The 20,242-nt window shown below is 49.0% G+C and overlaps 2 protein-coding genes across 12 annotated transcripts in view; one reads left to right on the forward strand and one right to left on the reverse strand.

Annotated features, from left to right (window-relative positions):
- The first annotated feature begins 1,771 nt into the window (after positions 1 to 1,771).
- On the forward strand, positions 1,772 to 6,322 carry CDPF1 (cysteine rich DPF motif domain containing 1). 8 transcript variants are annotated; one of them, XM_073788059.1, is made up of 4 exons: positions 1,772 to 1,843; positions 4,124 to 4,236; positions 5,237 to 5,453; positions 5,736 to 6,322. In XM_073788059.1, the coding sequence occupies exons 2-4, from the start codon at positions 4,124 to 4,126 to the stop codon at positions 5,880 to 5,882; spliced, it is 477 nt and encodes a 158-aa protein (XP_073644160.1). In that variant the 5' UTR covers positions 1,772 to 1,843; the 3' UTR covers positions 5,883 to 6,322. The 8 variants fall into 8 exon arrangements, with proteins under 8 accessions (XP_073644160.1, XP_073644158.1, XP_019788705.1 ...); XM_073788057.1 differs by lacking the exon at positions 1,772 to 1,843 and adding an exon at positions 1,850 to 4,040; XM_019933146.2 differs by lacking the exon at positions 1,772 to 1,843 and adding an exon at positions 1,850 to 2,218.
- Positions 6,323 to 6,522: 200 nt separating this feature from the next.
- Positions 6,523 to 20,242, reverse strand: part of PPARA (peroxisome proliferator activated receptor alpha) — a 76,784-nt gene continuing 63,064 nt past the window's right edge. For all 4 annotated transcript variants that reach the window (XM_019933140.3, XM_019933142.3, XM_019933143.3 and 1 more), the window contains exons 7-8: positions 17,060 to 17,507; positions 6,523 to 14,035 (exon numbers count right to left, since the gene is read on the reverse strand). In XM_019933140.3, the coding sequence (XP_019788699.1) occupies positions 13,788 to 14,035; positions 17,060 to 17,507 (696 nt within the window). In that variant the 3' untranslated portion in view covers positions 6,523 to 13,787. The remainder of the gene's footprint in view (positions 14,036 to 17,059; positions 17,508 to 20,242) is intronic.

The raw sequence follows: 20,242 nt of genomic DNA on the forward strand, positions 1-20,242 counted from the left end.
AAGTGGCTGCACCATTTTGCATCCCCACCAGCCACGAATGAGAGTTCCTGCTGCTCCACATCCTCGCCAGCATTTGCTGGTGTCAGTGTTCTGGATTTCGGCCATTCTAATAGGTGTGCAGTGGTATCTCATTGCTGTTTTAACTTGCATTTCCCTGATGACATAGGATGTGGAACATCTTTTCATATGCTTATTTGTCGTCTGTGTATCTTCTTTGGTGAGGTGTCTGTTAAGGTCTTTGGCCCATTCTTTAATTGCGTTGTTTGTCTTATTACTGTTGAGCTTTAATAGTTCTTTGTACATTTTGGATAACAGTCCTTTGTCATATATACCTTTGGCAAATACTTTCTCTCATTCTGTGGCTTGTCTTTTCATTCTCTTGATTTAGTTCTTATTTCACATGCAGTTTCTTTTGGGAAACCATTTTTTTCTAAAGCTTTATTAGATATTTTTAATCCTTTTGGATTTTTTTGGTAAGTTTTTTCTTATATTAATAACTGTGGACAGCTCAAATCAAAATTAACTTTATTTTCTGACAAAGTTCATGATTTGCTCTTTGAATATCATTTCACTTTAACTCTTCCAGTGCAGCTCGTAACTTGTCTAAACTGTCTAATGGCTTTGACAGCATTCGTGGGTTAACCAGTCATGTATCTCAGAGTGGATTTAGGTCAAATTTTAAATGCTTTATCAAGTGGCCCATCTTTGGGCAGATCCAAAAATAAAAACCAACAGTATGTAATCTTTGAATTGATCCAAAGAGTGCCCTTGCTGTAAGCACAGCTGAGGTCACATGCTCTAGTAGCAAAATGCAAGGGCTCGCTAATTCTTGAGGCTCACGGCAGGAGCCGCTCTGGCTCAAGTCCAGAAATAATTCTTGTTGCCAGCATTACTAAGACACCTTATATAATCCTTATTTCTCGATTCCCCAAAGGAAGAAGTCCCAGACCTCAGGGCTGCTGGCTTCAGAATCATCCCCTAGCCCGGTAGAATGGTGCCTCGAATACACACGAGTAGAGGGGCCAGGAGTGGGGTGGGACGGCCACCGCAGGTCTAGGGAAGCCCTTGTCTGAGCTTCGGGACGGGGAGCTTGGGGTCCAGTGCAACTTTTGGTAGCTGATGTGGTTGGTGCCCCAAGGTGAAGACCTGGAAGTTGAAGGATGGTGGTCCCAGATGACGACGGGCATTGCAGGCCACTTAGGCCACTTCAAGGCTTTGGAGGGGTACAGTGACAAGTCCCGGCAGCACACAGCTTTTAAAGGTCGCAGGAAGCCACAGGGCTCATTTTGAACCCATTCTGTCTGTTGCCTTAGGGCACATAGTAATCACTGCCTGCGGCCCTGGCCCCAGGCCCCGGAGGCTTCCGTCCTAGTTGGGGGACGGGTAGCGTAAGAACTAAGACCAGGGCATTTCGGTCCGAAGCGCGCGGTGAGAGAAACCACGTGGGGATGGAAATGCGGCTGGGGCCGGGTTATCTGTGGGTCGCGCACCGGCGGCACCGACTCTGTGGAGCCCGGTGGGAAACCCAGAAAGAAGCTGAGAGTCTTGGAGCAGCCAGGACATCAGGCCACGTCGGCGTGAGATATCCAGGTGCTGCCCAGCCGCTGCCAATCCCGAGAGATCGGGTACGGGAAGCCGCAGCTAGACGGAGGCCGAGGCGGAAGTCCGCCACGAGGCCCCGCCCCGCGACTCACCGCGCACGCGCCGTGGGCTCGGCGGCGTGGCGGCCCGGCGGCGGCGGCGGCGGCGGCGGCGGCGGCGGCGGCGGCGGCGGCGGCAGTGGTGAGTGGCGCGGCCTGGCGGCTTGACGGGGACGTGTGCGGCCGCGCCTGGGTCCCTCCCGGTGCGTCTCGTGCGTCCGGCTCGGCCTGGGCGCCTCCGCGGAGCCCTGCGGGGTTCCGAGCGGCCTCCCGCGGCGCTGGGGGCGGGCCGCGGAGCCTGCGCCCCGGCTCATCCCCGGTCCCGCCCGGACTGCGCGGCGCCGCGGAGCCTTCCGAGTGCACGTCGGCTGATTCGACATAACCAAGGGAAAATCAATGAACTTGGTGACAGGGCAGTAGAAATGACCCAAACTGAAACACAGAGAGAAAAGAGTAGAAAAAAACAAACCCAGAGCAAAGGGTCCAAGAACCGCGGGACAACATCAAAGTTTAACGTATTTGCGGTTGGAACCTCAGCGGGAGACAAGAAAGAATGGGGCAGAAGAAATATTTGAAGGGTAATGGTTAAGGATTTTCCAAAAGTAATGAAAGATACTAAACCACAGATCAAAATGCTTAAAGCAGCACAAGCAGGATAAATAGGTTTAAAAGGGAAAAAAAAAAAGTAGTTGTATAGTCAAACTGTCGAAAGCCAAAGGTGAACAGAAAATCTTCAGGGCAGCCAGAGGGCAATTCCATAGGTAGAGACGTTGGGGGAAACCCTCCAGGTGGCAGGAACAGCAGGAGCGAAGGCCGGGGCACAGGGGTGGGGTGTGTGTGTGTGTGTGTGTGTGTGTGTGTGTGTGTGAGAAAGTGCAGGACAGTGATGGAGCCACTTGAACTGCAGCCTGCTGTATGGAGGGGTGGGGGCTGGACGGCAGTCATTGGGAGATAAGTCCCAAGTTAAAGAGGCCTTAAATGCCAAGGAAGGGAATTTATTCTGTAGTCAGGTGGGGAGCCCCTTGGCTCTGAAGCACCACCCAGAGCCTTGAATTTTGTCATGCTTTTTTATGCATCTATTGAAATGATGGTGTGGTTTTTCTTCCTTTATTCAGTTACTCTCATGAGTTGGCATTCACTGGTTTTCGAATGTTGAGCCAACATTGCCTTCCTGGGTTGAATCCGCTCTGTCGTGACGCCCTAGGCTTCTTATGTATTATTGAATTCAGTTTGCTAATATTTTGCTGAAGATATTTGCTTGTGAAGGGTATTACTCTGTAGTTTTCCTGTAGTAGCCTTGTCTGATGAATGGTATCAGGGTAATACTGGCAGTTTTGGTGTCCATGTAATATAGGCCTCAAAATCACTTGGGAAGTGTTCCTTTCTCTGTATTCTGAAACAGTTTCTGTAGGTTGGTATTACTTCTTCCTTAAATGCTTGACAATTTGCTGGTAAAGACATCTGGGCATGAAGTTTTGCTGGTTTTCTGTTTCTTTTTGTTGTTGTTCTTTTTGTTTGTTTTTGTACTATTTCATTTTAAAGGAAAATTTTAAATTATGAATTCAGTTTTCTTAATAGATAAAGGACTGTTCAGGTTTTCTATTTTGAGTCAGTTCTGATAAATGGTGTTTTTTCAAGAGATATGTCCATTTCATCTAAACTGTCAGATTTATTTGGTAGAAAAGGTCACTGCATTCCTTTATTATCCTTTTAATGTCTGTAGTCTTAGTGATGTCCCCTGTTTCATTCCTCATTGTGGTAATTTGTATCTTCTTCCTGTTTTTCTTGATCAGTCTAATTAGAGGTTGTCCACTTTATTGACATTTTGAAATGACCAGCTTTGGTTTTATCGTTTTTTTTCCCTATTGTTTGCCCATTTTCTGTTTCTTTGATTTGTGTTATTTATTATTTTCTTCTTTCTGTTTATGTTGAGTTTAATTTGCATTTTTCTAGCTTCTTAAGGTGGAAAGTTAGATGACTTACTTTAAACCCTCTTTTCCAATTTAAGCATTTAAAACAGTGAATGTCCCTTAAACACTGCTTAAGCTGCATTCTATGTATTTTGTATTTTAGTTTTCATTTAGTTCAAAATATTTTCTAATTTCTCTTGTGATTTCTTCTTTGAATTATGGTTTATTTGGAAGTATATCATTTAATTTCCAAATATTTGGAGATTTTCCATGTATCTCTTTGTTACTGATTTTAATTATTATGGGGTTGGAGCATGTACTCTATGATTTCAGGCGTTTAAAGCTTGAGGCTCATTTTATGGCCCAGAATATAGTCTATCTTGGTGAATAGCTCAAGTGCGCTTGAAAAGAACGTGTGACCTTGAGCAGGTCTCGTCACTTACTCTGAACTTGAGGTGCCTTGTCTGTACGCTGCCCTTCTCACCTGTGGGTAAGAAGCAGGCAGTGGGGAGCTTTGAGATGTGGGTAGCTCTTGGTCCTGTAGGCGACATGCCCTGTCTTTTGACCTTGCAGATGGAGTGTGAGGCGGAGCGCCGCCCCTTGGGTGTGTTTGAGTGCCAGCTCTGTGCCTTAACTGCTCCGTATAGCTACGTGGGGCAGCAGCCCCCCGGCGCCCAGTCTGTCGCGTGAGTACCAGGGTCCCAGCACCCCAGGGAGCCCGCCCAGAGCTGGCTGGCCTAAGTCTGACACAGGGCTTGGGTGTTGTGTCTGGGGCCACCCGGCCCAGGCTCTGGGCACTTCAGGTGTGACCCAAGAAGGCATAGGGCAAGGTTCGACGCCATCCGGCTCTCCTAGAACCTCCAAGTCCCTACGTCCCTGCTCAGCCCAGAGTCCAGCACCTGCTCCGGCTGCGGGGTGGAAGCACCGTGGCTCAGGCTGAAACAGCTCAGCAGCTGGGAACGCAGGGAGCCGCAGAGGCCACCGCGTCTGGGGCTGGGCCTTGTCACTGGTCCCGCTGGTTCCTACGATGACACCTTCTCAGCGGGAAGCTGCCCGCCTTGCGGCTCTTGTACTGGTGGGAGTGAGCCCTGAGGACCAGCTTCCTGTGCACCTGCCCACGGATGGCCCAGAGTAGCGCCAGTGGGTCCCGGGGCTTGATTCTTGACCTTCAACTTGTCCTCCATCAGAGGCCACCTTGTGGGGATCTGGCCACTACATTACCTGGGACCGGGGGGGCCAGGCTGGAGGAACCTGGGGTGTCGCCTCGGATCCTATCCTGTCTGTCTCCTTTCTGATGTGCGCTGTGAGGCCAGAACCTTAGCCAGCGTAAAGCGCCCTTTTCTCCCTGTGTGGAAGCAGGCAGTTTGGGAGCGGGTGTCATCCCGGAGGTGAGGGGAGGGCTTGGAGAGCTCGCATGGAGGCCTTGTGCCCGCCCGCCGCCCTGCTGAGTCAGGCTGGGGTCTGGGGGCTGAGTTGCAGCAGCCCTTCTTGGGGCCGAGGAGGAGTGGTTCTTTCCCTGCGGTCGACACGGAGCCCGGAGCAGGTCTCATTTCATCCCAGCCGGGCGCCACTGCTCGCCTCTCTGCTACTACTTGGTGGCACTGGGGGCCACCCCTCCCCGCGATGAGCTCGCACGGCGAGCAGGCCCCGGGGAGGTCCGTGCAGCCGGCTACCTTTCGTCAGCAGAGGTTTGGGCCATTCTGCCCACCGGCACCACTTCCTGTCCCGCAGCCTCCTGGAGGAGAGCTACGTCATGAGGGACCCCTTCACCCCCAACAAGGACAGATTCCTGATCCTCGGCTCGAGATGCAGCGTATGCGGCAGGCTGGTGTGCGTGGGCCCGGTGGGTAAGCCACGTGCAGCCGGGGCCGCTTTCCCTCTCTCCCCGTGGCTGGGACCTCACGTGAGTGACTGTGAGAGAGGTGACACGTGAGCCTTTCCCAGGGACCGTGTGAGCAGCAGCCTTTCCTGGCCTTGGTGGTCCTGGGAGCCCTCACAGTCACGCAGCTGGTCTGCTGCATTATGGGTGGGTCCCTGCAGCCAGCAGAGGGGTAGGGGACAGGCAAGCTGGGGTCAGTTAGAGGGTCTCATTGGGGTCTGAGGAAGAGGGATTCCCGGAGGCTCTGGGGGCGCTGCAGTGTGCATCCCTTGGCACTCAGGCTCCTCCGTCCCCCTCTTCTTTCAGGACTGCAGTTTCTTCTACTCCAAGAGATTTTGCCTCCCCTGTGTGCGGGAGAACATTGATGCTTTCCCTCAGGAAATTCAGCAAGACTTGGAGAAAAGGGAAGTCCCATCCAAGAGGCCTGCCAGCCAGCCTGGTTCTCGAACATGAGTCCAGTCGGGTACCAGGTCCGCAGCAGTGTGCTGCACGGGGCTCCTGGCCAGCGGGCTCCTGTGGCCTGGCTCGGAGATGGGGCCAAGCTGGGAGCCGCTGTCACCGACCTTGTTTCTGGGCCATCGGGAGCCGTGTCTGCAGCCAGAGGGAGCTGGGGTCCGCCTGCAGCAGCAACAGGGCCAGGAGCCACGCAGAGAGGGCGCCCAAAAGGCAGACCCCAGACCCCGGTGCTCCGAAGACCGCAGCACCCCCGCCCTCACGGCGCCCACCTTAGCTATTGGTGAGACACTGATTGTGGGCTCACGATGTGCCTGCCAGTTCTTAGAGGGCAGGAACTGCTCTGTCCGATTCTGTAGTTTCCGCAGGACCAGCGCACACTGCCTGGAGGGTGTTAGAAACGTGTTTGATGAGAGTATGAATAAAGGGCTTTTACTGACCGACGTTTGTGCTGGGTTTTGTCTTCTGGGGCCGCGTTGCCCCAGGTCCACTCTGTCACTGGACTCTACAGGTAGAGACCACGTCAGCTCTGGGGCTGGGGGACTGTTCTGGGTTAAGGGCAGACCCTACAGCTGGGGATTGGTTTTCTTCAGACCAAACAACACAGTTCATCTCATAGCATCACTGAAAACTCGCCAGGTAATTTTTAAAAATAGTTTATTTTTTAAAACCATTAAGGCAAAACTGTACCCTGAAATTAACTCTTTACATTCATCAGTCTTACAGTAGGACATTCCAAACATATAAGTTCCCGTAAATTCAGGATAGAAATCAATATATACGATCAGTTCCATCTCCTAAAGGGAAAATGAGTAAGACCCAAAATTAAACAAAAATTAAAGTTATTTTATAGCCATTTTCTAATTGCCTGGAACCACTGCCAGTAAAGTGACTAAGATTCCATTTGCTCTTCTCTGCACACCTCGGCTTCCTGCGGCCCCGGATTCCCCACCAATCACACCCAGAGGGTCTGGGCTGGAGAGAGGGCGTCAGAGCCTGCTCAGAAAAGATCTGCTTTGGAATCGCTCCTGTTTAGTATAAAACACAAAGGGTCTGTCAGCCCCTAAATACTTTGAGAGTATAAGGCACCCAAGAACAGTAACGATAAACACACACCAAGGACTCCAGCTCAGCCCTGGCTGTGGGAACCTGCACCACTCTGCCGTGCGTCTGGCAAGGGCTCCCCCTGGGTTTGGATGTGACGGCCCTGTGGGTCCCGGGGGCGGTACAGATCCCCATCAGGAAGAAATCTGCCAAGGTATGGAAAACATCGTGTGGGAGGCTCACGGGCTCTGTGGCTTCCGCTTTATTCTCCGGGTTGGGCTCTGGAGGCTGGCAGAGACCCAGCCGTTGCCAGTCACTGCCGTCAGCATCTTTCAAATTGCAAAGTTCTTTGGTAACAACCCACAGGTAGTAATTCCCTGAAGAACAGACAGCTACTTACTACACAGGAATAGTTCATGGTCTCCAGCGGGATCCTCCTGTGTGAAATCGGTGACTTCTGACCTGGGTCAGAGGCAGCCTTGCTGGTAGAAATGATAGAACAGACTCATTCGTGTGTGAGGAAGCATGAGGAAGGGAACAGGTTTACAGGGAAGTGAATTCCACATGGCTCAGGAGAGGAGGAGAGCTCTGATGTGTGTGCGTGCGTGCGTGCGGTTGTATTTCAGTTGTGATATTTCAGCTTCCTGTGTGTTTCCAACACGTCCGAGAGCCAGGCTAGTGAGAGTATACGAGTATACGTCAATTAACACTGATTGCAGAAGAATCCCAATGTTTGCTATTAGATGCGTGATTGTGAGTAAAATATTTACATTAGGATTTTTTTAAAAAAACCCTCAAATCACAGTATTTAAGATATAGCTATTAACATAGTTCTTTTTTTACCATACAGTGTAGAAAAAATAGTGATACTCAAACCCGAATACTGTAATTTTACCGAAAACTGCACTGAGTGGTATCCATCTCGTGTGAGGTACATTTTTTTTTAGGCCTGAAAAAAGGACCAGACCGCCTGTGCCTTTAAAAAGAGAAGACATTTGCCCAAAGTGAATGATTTGACCTTGAAAAGATGAGCCACTCACTTGTGTTCAGGGCCTGGAGACTCAGCGGCCCCCACCCCTTGTCGGGGGAGCCAGGGCTCACCTGGGGAGCTTGTCTGCGCTCCGGCTGGCATGACGTTGTAATGTTCATCACTTAATGAATTTTAGGTGCTGAGGGTGACAGCGGGGGTGGGGGGGGGGAGAGAAGGGCAAGAGAGGAGGAGGCTGGTGTATTACCTTCAGCGGGGGAAAAACATGGAAGCTTTTCACATTCCACCCAAACTAGCAAACACATTTTAAATGAAAAATACCTGACCCAGGTCTTAATTTGCTATTTGTGATGTAAAAAATTGCTGTTTCTTCGATTTTTTTCATGTAATGCATTTAACAGCCGCGGGGCCTGAGGTCCTTGATGTTTACCAGTTGCCGTAGCCAAGAGATGACGTTGATGTGGATGCAGTGTGGTCTTCTATGTGGCAAAGGATTCCAGAAGGATGTGACCGCATGTGTTCCCCCTGGACCACGGTACATGGCCCCCCTTTCTCAGGGGGGTGGAAGTAAACGGTTACACTTCTCTTATCTCAGACTGAAATTCTGAGAAGCAGATGGTCTGTCGAGAGCCCCCCTCTAGATCTGAGGAGTCCGGGTGCCTCGAGCCGGGAAAGGGCGTCTGGAAACGAGCCCTGGGCGGCGGCTTCTCACTCTCTGCCCTAACAAGCAGCCCCACCCGCAGCAGCCCGCTCTGCTGAGATAAGGTGAAGGACCTAACACGTTCCACAGACACAGCATCGTGCAGAGCGTTACATAATTCTTTAAGTGAAAGTGTGGAGACGCGTTGTCTTAGTCTTTTCCTTGCAGAACTTCCACTATCACATTTCAGTTTGTCCCGTAGTTTCCACAGAAGTAGGACGGGCCTCCTGTGTTCTGAGTCCTTTGCTGTCTCTCCCGTGTGTTTCACGGGCTGAGGGTCCACGACCATTTTCCTGAATGGTATTAAAATGGCACCTAAAAATAGATACAAATCTCAGCAAAAACTTTTAGACCTCAACCTTTGGAGCCTAACCTTAGATCTTTCTGGGCAGAAGGTCCCTAGAGGAGAACACGCCACCGGAAAAGTCCTTGCACTGAGAAGGAGGAAAGCGCCCAGTTAGCGGGGGTGGGGACGCTGTCAGCAGTCACTGTCATGGCCCTTCGGCCCTTCGTTCGCTCCTCCCAGCCGAGCTGTCTGCAGAGCCTTCCTGCTGTGCCGCCTGGAAGTCACTGCTGTCAGGAAGGCGAGAGTCCCCTTAGCTGACAGCTCCATGCAAAGACTTGGTTGGTAAGAATCCACAATCCCGGGGGAGCCCCGTAAATCAGCTTGGACCAACACTTAAGAGAAGCTGGGCCGCTTACAAGATGAGAAGAATAAATACAGACGGTCTGTCTCTGGAACCGTCCAGCGCCCGCACCACAAACGCCGTGGGAACAGTGAGTGTGGCGAAAATCCTCCCTGGACTCTTTTTAATAATCGCTGAGCCCCCGCTGGTGGCATCGGTCTTAGTTTGCAACTTCTATGGACAGTACAATTTCCTCGCATCTCCTGAGTCGACACCACTGTTGTGAACCTAAGAACAAGTGACCCCTCCAGGAACACGTGCAGCCCAGGCACCGGGCTAACCCACAGGGAGCGCCTCGCCGCAACCTTGCCCGTCTTAAATGCAGGGGCGGGAAGTGCGGGAAGCAGGCCACCCCTGGGGCTAACCCTGCACCGCCAGGCGGCCCTTCGTCCAAGCTGGTGTTTTCCACTTGAAGACGGGGCTGAGGATTGGAGGCGACGGCAGGAACTTGCATCGACAGCGCAGGCGGGGAGCCGTCAGCACCTGGCACAGTCTTCCTCGTGGGATCTGCGCTTTGAAAGGCCACACGGGTGGAAGAGGCACTTGAAGGTGGCTGGTTTTCCCCCGGTCCCTGGAAGCCCCCATAAAAGGCCATGCCGGTGATCAAGTTGGTCTTAGCTGGGAGCGCCGGACTCCCTGGTTTAAACAATGGACTTATATTTAAACAGGACTTTTTAAGACATTCCAGAGACAGGTGTGGTTATTGGGTCAAGACAAAAACAAAAAACCAAAAACCCTCCATCGTGCATCTGGCCACCAGGTGTCAAACGTGCCCAGTGTCACAGTGGCTTGAAAAGGAGTCAGGCACAGAAGGGCACAGGTGGGGCTGGGGCGTGGCGAGGCCTCGTCAAGCCACGGTGTGACTAAGGCTTGCACGGAGGCATCTCTCCACCCTCATCTGCCAGGATTTCCCCCATGAACAGGCTCACGCATGGCCAGCAGGCATAGCTCAAGAGGAGGCGGCCCTGGGTGAGCAGGTCACCCGGGCCCTCGGCAGTGAAAGGGTGGAGTCCTAACCACTGGACCACCAGGGAATTCCCAAGGCTCCCTTTAAACAATAAAATTCCTTTAAAACTCCACAAAACCTTCCATTTCTCAGTGTGCACACAGCAAAGGTGAGCATCCAGCCTCTGAGCCCTAACGATAGATGGTCTGACTAGAGCTGCACCAAAAGGCCCAGTGTTACGTGGACCTTAATTTTAACAGTATCTTTTGATAGCTCTATTGAGGTAGCTGTCATGCTGTAGGTTTGGGGAAACAGTAGTTGCTCAATTAATAGTACTTATCACCATATATCAAACAAAGGATCTTACGTGGGCCTTGAGCTTCTGCTCAGATCTTAGGCTGCTGCCCTTTGCTGGAACGTCCACTGTCCTCAAGGTCGTCTGTTTCCTTAGAGTTTCATGTGGCCCAGCGTAGGAAACGCATCAGTACCGTGGAAAGGTGCGTTCTGTGCTCTTAAAGTAGAAGGAAGGCCTCCCTTTAACAGGAACAGCTCTCAAGGACATTCTGGAATTCTGAAATTCTTTCCCCTCAATTCACATTCACTGTTTACCCCTGTGCATATACCCTCTTTGGGAAGATGCTTGAAACGCCTCTCAGCGGAGAGCTGTAGAAAGGTCACCGGGAAACCGGAGGCCGGGCGGGCAGCAGGAAGGGCTCTGGTGCTCTGACAGTAGTCAAAGTGCCCCTCTGACGGCTGGGGCGCCCTGTTTCTGACAATGCTGGACGTCGGGGTGGTGGCGTCCTGCATGTGCAGCCCTCAGGCTTCTCACAGGGTGGCAGGGGCAGAAGGCGGGGCGTGGGACCCCCAACTGGAAATGCCCAGGAGGCAGAGAGGAGGCGTGTTGGCAGGACGGCAGCAGGGTGTCCTGGAGGAGCCCCATGGTCCCCGCTTCCCAGACAAAGGCTGCCTGGTAATCTGTGGTCTCTGAGGAGTCTGGCACTTCCTGTGATGACAAGTCGAGGAAAGGAAGAACCAGGTTTAAACAGTGGCTTGAAGAGTGGGTCAAGGTGGTGAAAGGGGGTCCTGCCAGGTTCCGCATCCAGCATCCCGGGCTGCCAGCTCCACGCTTGTGGTCTGAAGCTTCCGGAACCTGCTTCCACTGGACCTCATGCTGACGTCTACTGAAACCTAGCAAGCCAGAGTGTGCTCTTTAAATAGCTACTATTCGAAAAACGACCATATATTGAACTGGTGAATAATTCGTCTATATTTGACTATCAGTGCTTGGAGAAATCTTTGATCAGGGGACCACAAATACTCTGAGTAGCAATTAGTGACTCTGTTATTTCAAATGAATTTCTTCCTATTAACAAGTGAACAGTGTCAAGTGGCTTTCAAGCTGAGGTCCTCTGTGGCTTCGCCAGGGGCATTGCTGGTGGTCTAGCTGGGCCCCAAGGGGACCAGGCGCTCGCTAACGCCGCTGATGCGGAACGTGGGCCTGCCATCAGCTTGTTCCCGTGGCGCGCGTGAGCTGGGAGCTCTTTCAGACAGGCTGTGTGAGAAGCTAAACAGAACAGACAACCCTTCCAAAAGCCTGAGTCTCAAGGCTCACTTTCCGACGCTGTGTCCCTTTGAATAGATCTGTCCCAAGACACCAGAGCAAGAGGCCACATATGCCTGGCACCGGGATCCTGCCCCGAGACCTTGGACAAGCCACAGGCCTCCAGGCTCATCAGCCCAGGGAGTTCGCATTTGAGGAAAGAATGGGGACACGGATGCACCCTGTGACTCAGAGCTTAACTCCTTTCTGACTTAGGGCAACCCCTGACTGGTGTCATTCTGAAGTGGAAATGCTTTGATTTGCTTCCAGCAGATCCTCTGATTGGATCTTTAAAAAAAATAAAGATAAAACACACCACTAAACGTGTAATGTGTAAAAGGATGTCCTAATTGTAAGTTTTGCTTTTCTCTAGTTGAAGTCTCACAGTTTTATTTACAATAATGCTGATCTTGGGAACTTTATCAAATTCAATCCTAGCCATTCTTTAACGGCAAATAATGATGACCTTATAGAACCAAATTTCCTAAAGATAGAGGGGGAGGGGCACCCAGGGTACCACCAGGTCGTAAATGCTGTCGCCCAAGAGGCATCCGGGGGCTGAACGGGCAGGATCAGCCCAGTCTGGCTCGGGGGAGGCACTGCTGAAAGTTCTCTGATGGGACCATTCATCTACCATGGTGGACAGAAAAAGAGGATTTCCAGGTCCGTGTGCTCTAGACGAAAACCATAATCTATACCGCCTTCCTAACTGGACCAAGGTTGAAAAGTTGATCTTTAAGGCTGAAACAGATACTGCAGATAATGGCAAAAGTACCTTACATATGTAGTTGGAGCAGGGAACAACTCTCAAAATCTTTGTAAAAACCACCAGCCTGTTGTGCATCCTGAGATGAGTACAACCACCATTTCGTATCCACCCCACACCCGCCCCCCGCCCCGGCCTGGCCCGTTCATTCTCCAGATGAGACCCCTGCCCCCAGGCCCCACGATAAAGTCACCCATGCCTCGTCTTCTCCACTCCAGGGAGCAGCTACCACCAGCAAGAGTTATAAAAATTAAGCCGCATGTTTAAAAAAGCAACACAGAAAGAGACCAAGGAGCTGCCTTGACAGAGGGGGCCCAGCGCAAGATTTACAAATAACTTGTCACTTTGCCCCTGGAGACGTGACCATGGCCCCCAAACAGCCTGAGTCAGTTGGTTCAGATTTGATAGGAAATGGAGGTGAGAGGAATGGGAAGCTGACATGCTTCAGAGTCTGTCTTGTTCCTGCTGACCACAGACACTAGCTTTAAACAGGCAGAGGATCGAGTCCAGAGGGCCCGTGAGACGTGGCTTTCCGGGATCTTCTACACAAACCTGGGAACAGGCTTTTTCACATATTAGTTACACCATGAAAACAGCGAACTGAAACAAAACAATTGCTGCATTTTGATAGCTTATCGAATCATTCTTTGACATTCTAAATCCTACAATTCAAAACCGGCATGTTGTCTTTCTTCAAATTCAGGAAACTTTTTAAATACCTAACCTTTGGAGACATCTAGGTTTACAGGATTATAAAAATTAAAAAGTGCTGATTAGTTTTCAAAATTATAAAGGAGCACAACAGTCAAAACGTGGTGCAAAGGGAAGACAGACCACGTATTTTGAGGTTAATTCACCAGTAAATTCCTAAGGTGACAAAGAAATCTGCATTGATTCACATCGGGTGCATTAAATCAGACCACTGAACACCATTCTGCGTAATTTTCCAAGTCCTGACTAATAGCTGCTTATCACCAGCATTTCTTGAAGCAGTGGTTAAAAAAAGAAAGAAACATGGAACAGGATTCCGGTTACCTAGAGCTTATACTTTCCTTTGTCCCAGGTTCAAATGGTGACATTTGTGCAAAGTTGCGTTGCTCCCATCTCTCACTTGTAGTGCTGTCGCCTTTAAAAACGCTTGAAAAGTTTCTTTTTTTGTGTGCATTTCCAAGAAATCAGTACATATCCCTGTAAATTTCCTGCAGCAGCGGGTGCAGGGCGGCGTCGGACTCTGTCTTCTTGATCACCTGCACCAGTTGCGCATGCTCCGTGACCAGCTGCCGCAGATCTGCCATCTTCTGCAGGAGTTTTGGGAAGAGAAAGACGTCGTCGGGATGGTTGCTCTGTAAGTGAAGTTTGAGCACGTGCACGATACCCTCCTGCATTTTTTCAATGTGTCCCACGTTTAGAAGGCCGGGCCGATCTATCCTCAAAAGAAAGCAGAGATGTTTGAGTGCAATTACCAGCATGCTAATACCTAATAACTGTTTTTCAGTTTGAGAAACCTTTTTTTTTTTTTTTTTTTTTTGCGTTACGCGGGCCTCTCACTGCTGTGGCCTCTCCCGTTGCGGAGCACAGGCTCCGGACGCGCAGGCTCAGCGGCCATGGCTCACGGGCCCAGCCGCTCCGCGGCATGTGGGATCTTCCCGGACCGGGGCACGAACCCGTGTCCCCTGCATCGGCAGGCGGACTCTCAACCACTGCGCCACCAGGGAAGCCCTTTTTTTTTTTCTTTTGTTGGCGACGCCACTCAGCATGCGGGATCTTAGTTCCCCGACCAGGGATCAAACCTACGTGCCCTGCAGTGGAAGTGCAGAGTCCTAATCACTAGACTGCCAGGGAATTCCCGAGAAACCAAACATTCTGATTGGACATGGCCTTTTCTTTTTACCAAAAGCTCAGCTGCCTTTAGATGCTGTTAACTTACCTAGAAGATGGAACTAGACTTTTCCCAAGTCGCTGGGCCTGATAGGGGCAGACAGGACAAATACTCATTCCTAAATATTTCTACGACCTTAAAATGACTAGCTACCTTACGGGGTGGCCGCTTCCTTTAGGATTTATCTGATTACCACCTGTCAGGGGAAAACCTGTATGTAGAGGAGTAACTATACACACAAACTGCTTTTGCATAATATGGAAAATGAAACTCTTCTTCCTGTGTCTTCTTAGGTGCTCGGTTTCAACAATATTTAAGGAGTGTGATTATGTTTGACTTCGGTTTTGTGGTATAAAGCGCCGTTACAGGTACCTTCCAACATAAGTCAGCTGAAAAGAAGGTGGAGCCAGAAATGAATCGGAGGATGGATACGGGAGGATGCTGAGGTAACCCAGCGAGGGGAGGCCTGAGGCTTGGGGCAGGGAATCGGAGGATGGATACGGGAGGATGCTGAGGTCACCCAGAGAGGGGAGGCCTGAGGCTTGGGGCAGGGAATGGGAGGATGGATACGGGAGGATGCTGAGCTAACCCAGAGAGGGGAGGCCTGAGGCTTGGGGCAGGAAGGGTGATGTGGACACAGGTGTCCTCCCGGGGTGGCTCAGACACAGACACCAGACTTCCCGGGACAGCTCAGATCCATGCATCCTGCCCTTGTTCAGAAGATCAGCCCCCACCCTCCGTATTCAATAGGCAGGGCTCTCTCTAGAGTCCCATATGCATCACTAGGATTTTCAAAAGTGTTGCTCAGCATGTGGATTTTTCTTTTTTTTTTTTTTTTTTGGTTATAAAATAATGACTAAGTTTTTAAAGAGAGAGATTTTAAAAAATAGTAAGTGAACCCCCCCTCATAATTTTAACCCCGTCATACAGATTTCATGTATACCTCACCAGACATTTTTCTGATCTGTGATTAAAATTTCTTTTATAAACTGTCATACTACTTATAAATAGCTGTGCGTCGCTCTCCCCACAACACGGCATCTTGAGCGCGCAAAGGACGGTGGTGTATCACATTCTGTGCTTTTTGCCAGAGCACAGGACTTCCTCCACCTGTGCCCAGCTGGACGGTCAGAAGGACGGACCTCGTGGAGCTGGGCCACCCTCCCCCAGCTCCACGTCCAGAGTCCGGGCGACTGCGGCCACAGCCTCAGTTCCGCGAGTGAGGGACTCGCGGCGGACAGTACAGCTTCAGGCAGCTTGAGGAGGCGGTGGCCCCTTCGGTCTCCCCTAAGGCTGGGTGGGGTCAGCCGAGTTTACAGTAGAGGGTTGACCTTAGACCCAGGACAGGGCTATTTAAAGGCACGTGACACCGAGCCAAAAGCCTGGGGACCGCAGGGCCAGCTGCCCCGTACAGAGGCCTAGATTCTCCTGCACTGGGATCCACTTCCTTTGGCAAAGCACACTTTGCAGTCACTGACCGTGAGCTACAGATAGTTTTCATTATGAAATAGCATAAATGTACCAATGGAGACAGCAACTGTACTAACATCTGTATGACTTTATAGAATACTGTCTGTAATATGGATATAATATGATGATAACACAATTATAACACTGTCTCCCTTGGGATCTGTGGGGGATTGGTTGCAGGACCCCCCCAAGACGCCCAAATCCACGGACACTCAAGTCCCGTATATAAAATGGCATATAACCTACGCACATTCTCCCGCGCGCTTTAGTGATCTCTAGATTACTTGTAATACCTAACACAATGTAAATGCCACGTAAATGGTTGCCGGTGTGTGGTAAATTCAAGTTTCGTTTTTGGAATTTTCTGGAAGTGTTTTTTTCTGAATGTTTTCAATCCGCAGTTGGTTGAATCTGCAAATGCAGAACCCACAGATGTGGAGGGCCAACTGTATATGATGATATTGTACACCATACATTATAATATTATTACAATTATATCTGATATATAATAGATATTAGATATACTAGATATAATTACAATTATTAATGATACCTAATCTTCCATTATATTCTAAATAAATATATATTCATGTAATTACAGATAGAACACTTATACTTTACAAATGTGTTTATATATAATAACATGAAGTTTGGGATTAACATATACACACTGCTATATATAAAGTAGATAATCAACACGGACCTGCTGTATAGCACAAGGAACTCTACTCAGTATTCTGTAAAAACCTAAATGGGAAAAGAATCTGAAAAAGAATAGATGTATGTATATGTATAGCTGAATCACTTTACTATACACCTGAAACTAACACAACGTTGTAAATCACCTATACTCCAATATAAAATAAAAATTAAAAAAAATAAAAGCTCTGAAACAGAAAACAATAACATATGCTATAGTATGATATGATATTGATATCATTCTCACTGAGTTCTGGTTAGTGGCAATGTGGGGCTCGGACACCCTCCTCCCCTACAGTGCTGGCTCCACCCTACTCACGTCGGATTTACCACCGGCCAGATTCCCTAGGTGGGAGGCTGTGATTGCCACAGCACCAGCAGGTGAAGTCAATAACTTACCTCCACAACAAATTATAGCAGCCACAAAAAGGGAAATGTCACTGTCGTCCAGCTCCAGTGCATTAAACTTCATTGCAAAATCGAACTTGGGCTCCATGATATCACAAAATGGTTTTCTTAGGCTTTTTAGAAATTCACGAGTTATAAAACCATTTCCATATGCTACCAGCATCCCATCTTTATTCATCACAGAAGACAGCATTGCAAATATGGCCTCGTAAACTCCGTATTTCAGCAAAGTGACTTGGTCGTTCAAGTCCAAGTTTGCGAACCCCGGGATGGACTTGGCGAATTCCGTGAGCTCCGTGACCGTCTCCACAGACGTGCACTGGCAGCAGTGGAAGATGCGGACCTCTGCCTCCTTGTTCTGGATGCCGTTGGCCACCAACTTGGCCACGAGAGTCTTCTCGGCCATACATAACGTCTCCATGTCGTGTATGACAAAAGGCTGAAAAGAAAAACACCGGAATAAGTCGGGTGATTGGCGACAAGCTGTCTGCTTAATTATCAAGAAAATGATGAGTAGCTGCAGTATTCCAGCCACCTGTCGAGAATCAAATTATGTACAAAACACAGTCCTCATCCTTAAACAACCTCAAAATTAGTTGGGGACAAGAAGACATTTAATAGAGGACAATATAAATCAGTAAGAGAATAATCATCGGCGCCTAAAACTGGGTGGGGATTTCATTGCTAAGAAAGTGAAGTTCTGGGAATTCCCTGGCTGTCCAGTGGTTAGGACTCCATGCTTCCACTGTAGGGGGCACAGGTTTGATCCCTGGTCGGGGAACTAAGATCCCGTATGCCGTGTAGCATGGCCAAAAAAAAAAAAAAGTGAAGTACTGATTTTGGCAATAAAGCTAACAAGAAAGAGAATATTAGCAAAGCACTTTAAATATTTTATAATGTCCTCTAAATTCCCAAATACTACTGCAATAGCCAGTAATTACAATAATTCTTAATTTTGCCATTTTATGAACTTCGCAGATAATCATCATTATCCGACACTGACTGTTGAATGAATAAATTTGGCATGTACGTAAGTACAAGTCAGAACGTTGGCATTTGTGTGGAAGTAAACAAACGAGCATCGTTAAACCCTTGCTCTTGGGGGGTAAACTGGAAAGCCTTGAAGGACCCTCGTTTCCCGGTACAGGAGACTGAAATCTTCCCACCACTGCTCCATGTTCTGAGACAAATACCGAATCCCCATGGCAGCTCCCTAAATGTGGCCTTCCCATTTGCATCTAAACCCACCGTTCCTGCCATTTTATAAAGATCTAGCAGAGGAAGGAAGAGATGGTTGGCCATGTTATTTGAAGCCAACGTGCTCAGAAGCGATGATGTATCTGGTGGGGCTTAGAAGAATGGGCACAGATACCGCTGCTGGCCAAACTTTGTGCCAGCTCTGTGTGCAGAGCGGAATAAATGGCAGGCTCTGAGGGATCTCTCTCAGCCTTAATGTGTTCTACAGACCAATAATGAAGGGGGCTGAAGCATTATTTTCGATCCCCACTGGATAAACACTGAGTGTATAAGAAGCCCAGTGATTTTAAGAATCACTCTGCCAGTGGGCAAAACACATCACTGACAGTGCCTCTGTGCCCACGGCACGACGTGTGCCCTATTTCTGGGCTCACAAGAGCATCAGGAGGAATCAGCACAAAGCCATCTTCTGGGAACCTGCTGGGTATACCTGGTACAGAGGTGGGTGTGTTGGGATAATGTGATGCATTGCCTACGAAATGTTTAAACAGAATTAGAATTTGCAAGATAGTGTTGGACAAAAAAAAAAAAGATCTGATTTCACATCTGAGGAAAGGGAATATTTTTAAAATTATCTGTGAATGACTGAAAACATTCTGAATACAGAACTCAAAGCCCAATTTCTAACGATCTCAAGTTTGATGAAGGAAGAGTAAAACTGTCTCTCTCCAAAGACTTTAAAAGCAGGCCAGAACTTCCCGGTGGCCCAGTGGTTAAGAATCCACCTGCCAATGCAGGGGACATGGGTTCAAGCCCTGGTCTAAGAAGATCCCACATGCTGCAGAACAACTAAGCCCGTGCGCCACAACTGCTGAGCCTGCGCTCTAGAGCCCACAAGCCACAACTACTGAGCCTACATGCCACAACTACTGAAGCCCACGCGCCTAGAGCCCGTGCTCTGCAACAAGAGAAGCCACCACAATGAGAAGCCCGTGCACCGCAACGAAGAGTAGCCCCCGCTCGCCGCAACTAGAGAAAGCCTGCGCGCAGCAACGAAGACCCAACACAGCCAAAAATAAATAAATAAATTGAAAGCAGGCCAGATTTACCACTGTTTTGAGAAAGTCTGGGGGCAGTTCTGCTTCACAGGAAGTTGGAGCTCGGATTTAAAGTATTAACGTTTACAGGATGGACCAGAAAAATGTTTTTAAAGGACAGGTGGCAGTATTCCCTCAATTTCAGAAAATATTATAAGGCCACCTTGACTTTATTCAAATCACTGGCTTTTCAAAAGTACATTCAGCAGAAATAAAGGTGTTAAAAAAAAAAAAAAGAATCCTGTTGCCAAAAAAAACCCTTGAGAAACACTGAGTTAGATAAAGTTAGAGTCTACCAGAGTCTTTCACGTGAGTGTACACCGTGGACCTTTAAGAATGGGATTGGCATAAATAGTGGTTCCCAGTGTTTGACTGCAGAACGCTTATTATTATTATTATACTGTTGTTGTTATTTGGTAGGACATCTCTTGGACTAGCACAGACTGGCTACACAATTTGCAGGGCCCAGTGCAAAATGACAATGTGGGGTCCCTTATTCGAAAGTGCTTACGAATTTCAAGACAGTGACAGAGCACTAAACGTCAGCACAAGGCCCTCTAAGCAGGGGCGTTGTGAAGCTGGACACACGCCCAGGACGCTGGCCCTGGACTATTTTTATGTGGAACATTCTCTCATAAACGGAGACTTCAATGGTAAGAAATATTTCATTTCATGTGTATAAAATTATCGCCTGGATTTTAAAAGGCAGGCCTCATGAACAGGCAAAATTAGAAACGATCTGAATTCAAAACAAGTGCTAACATTTGAAAAATCATGTTTATTACAGCCAAAGAGATATTATAGAGTGACACCCTTGAAAGTTTGCCAGACTTTATTGAGAAGCATTCTTGATTAGACTATTTTAAAAATCCAGAAGCTT

Source organism: Tursiops truncatus, chromosome 11 (assembly GCF_011762595.2).
Source record: "Tursiops truncatus isolate mTurTru1 chromosome 11, mTurTru1.mat.Y, whole genome shotgun sequence".
Classification (NCBI taxonomy): Eukaryota; Metazoa; Chordata; class Mammalia; order Artiodactyla; family Delphinidae; genus Tursiops; species Tursiops truncatus.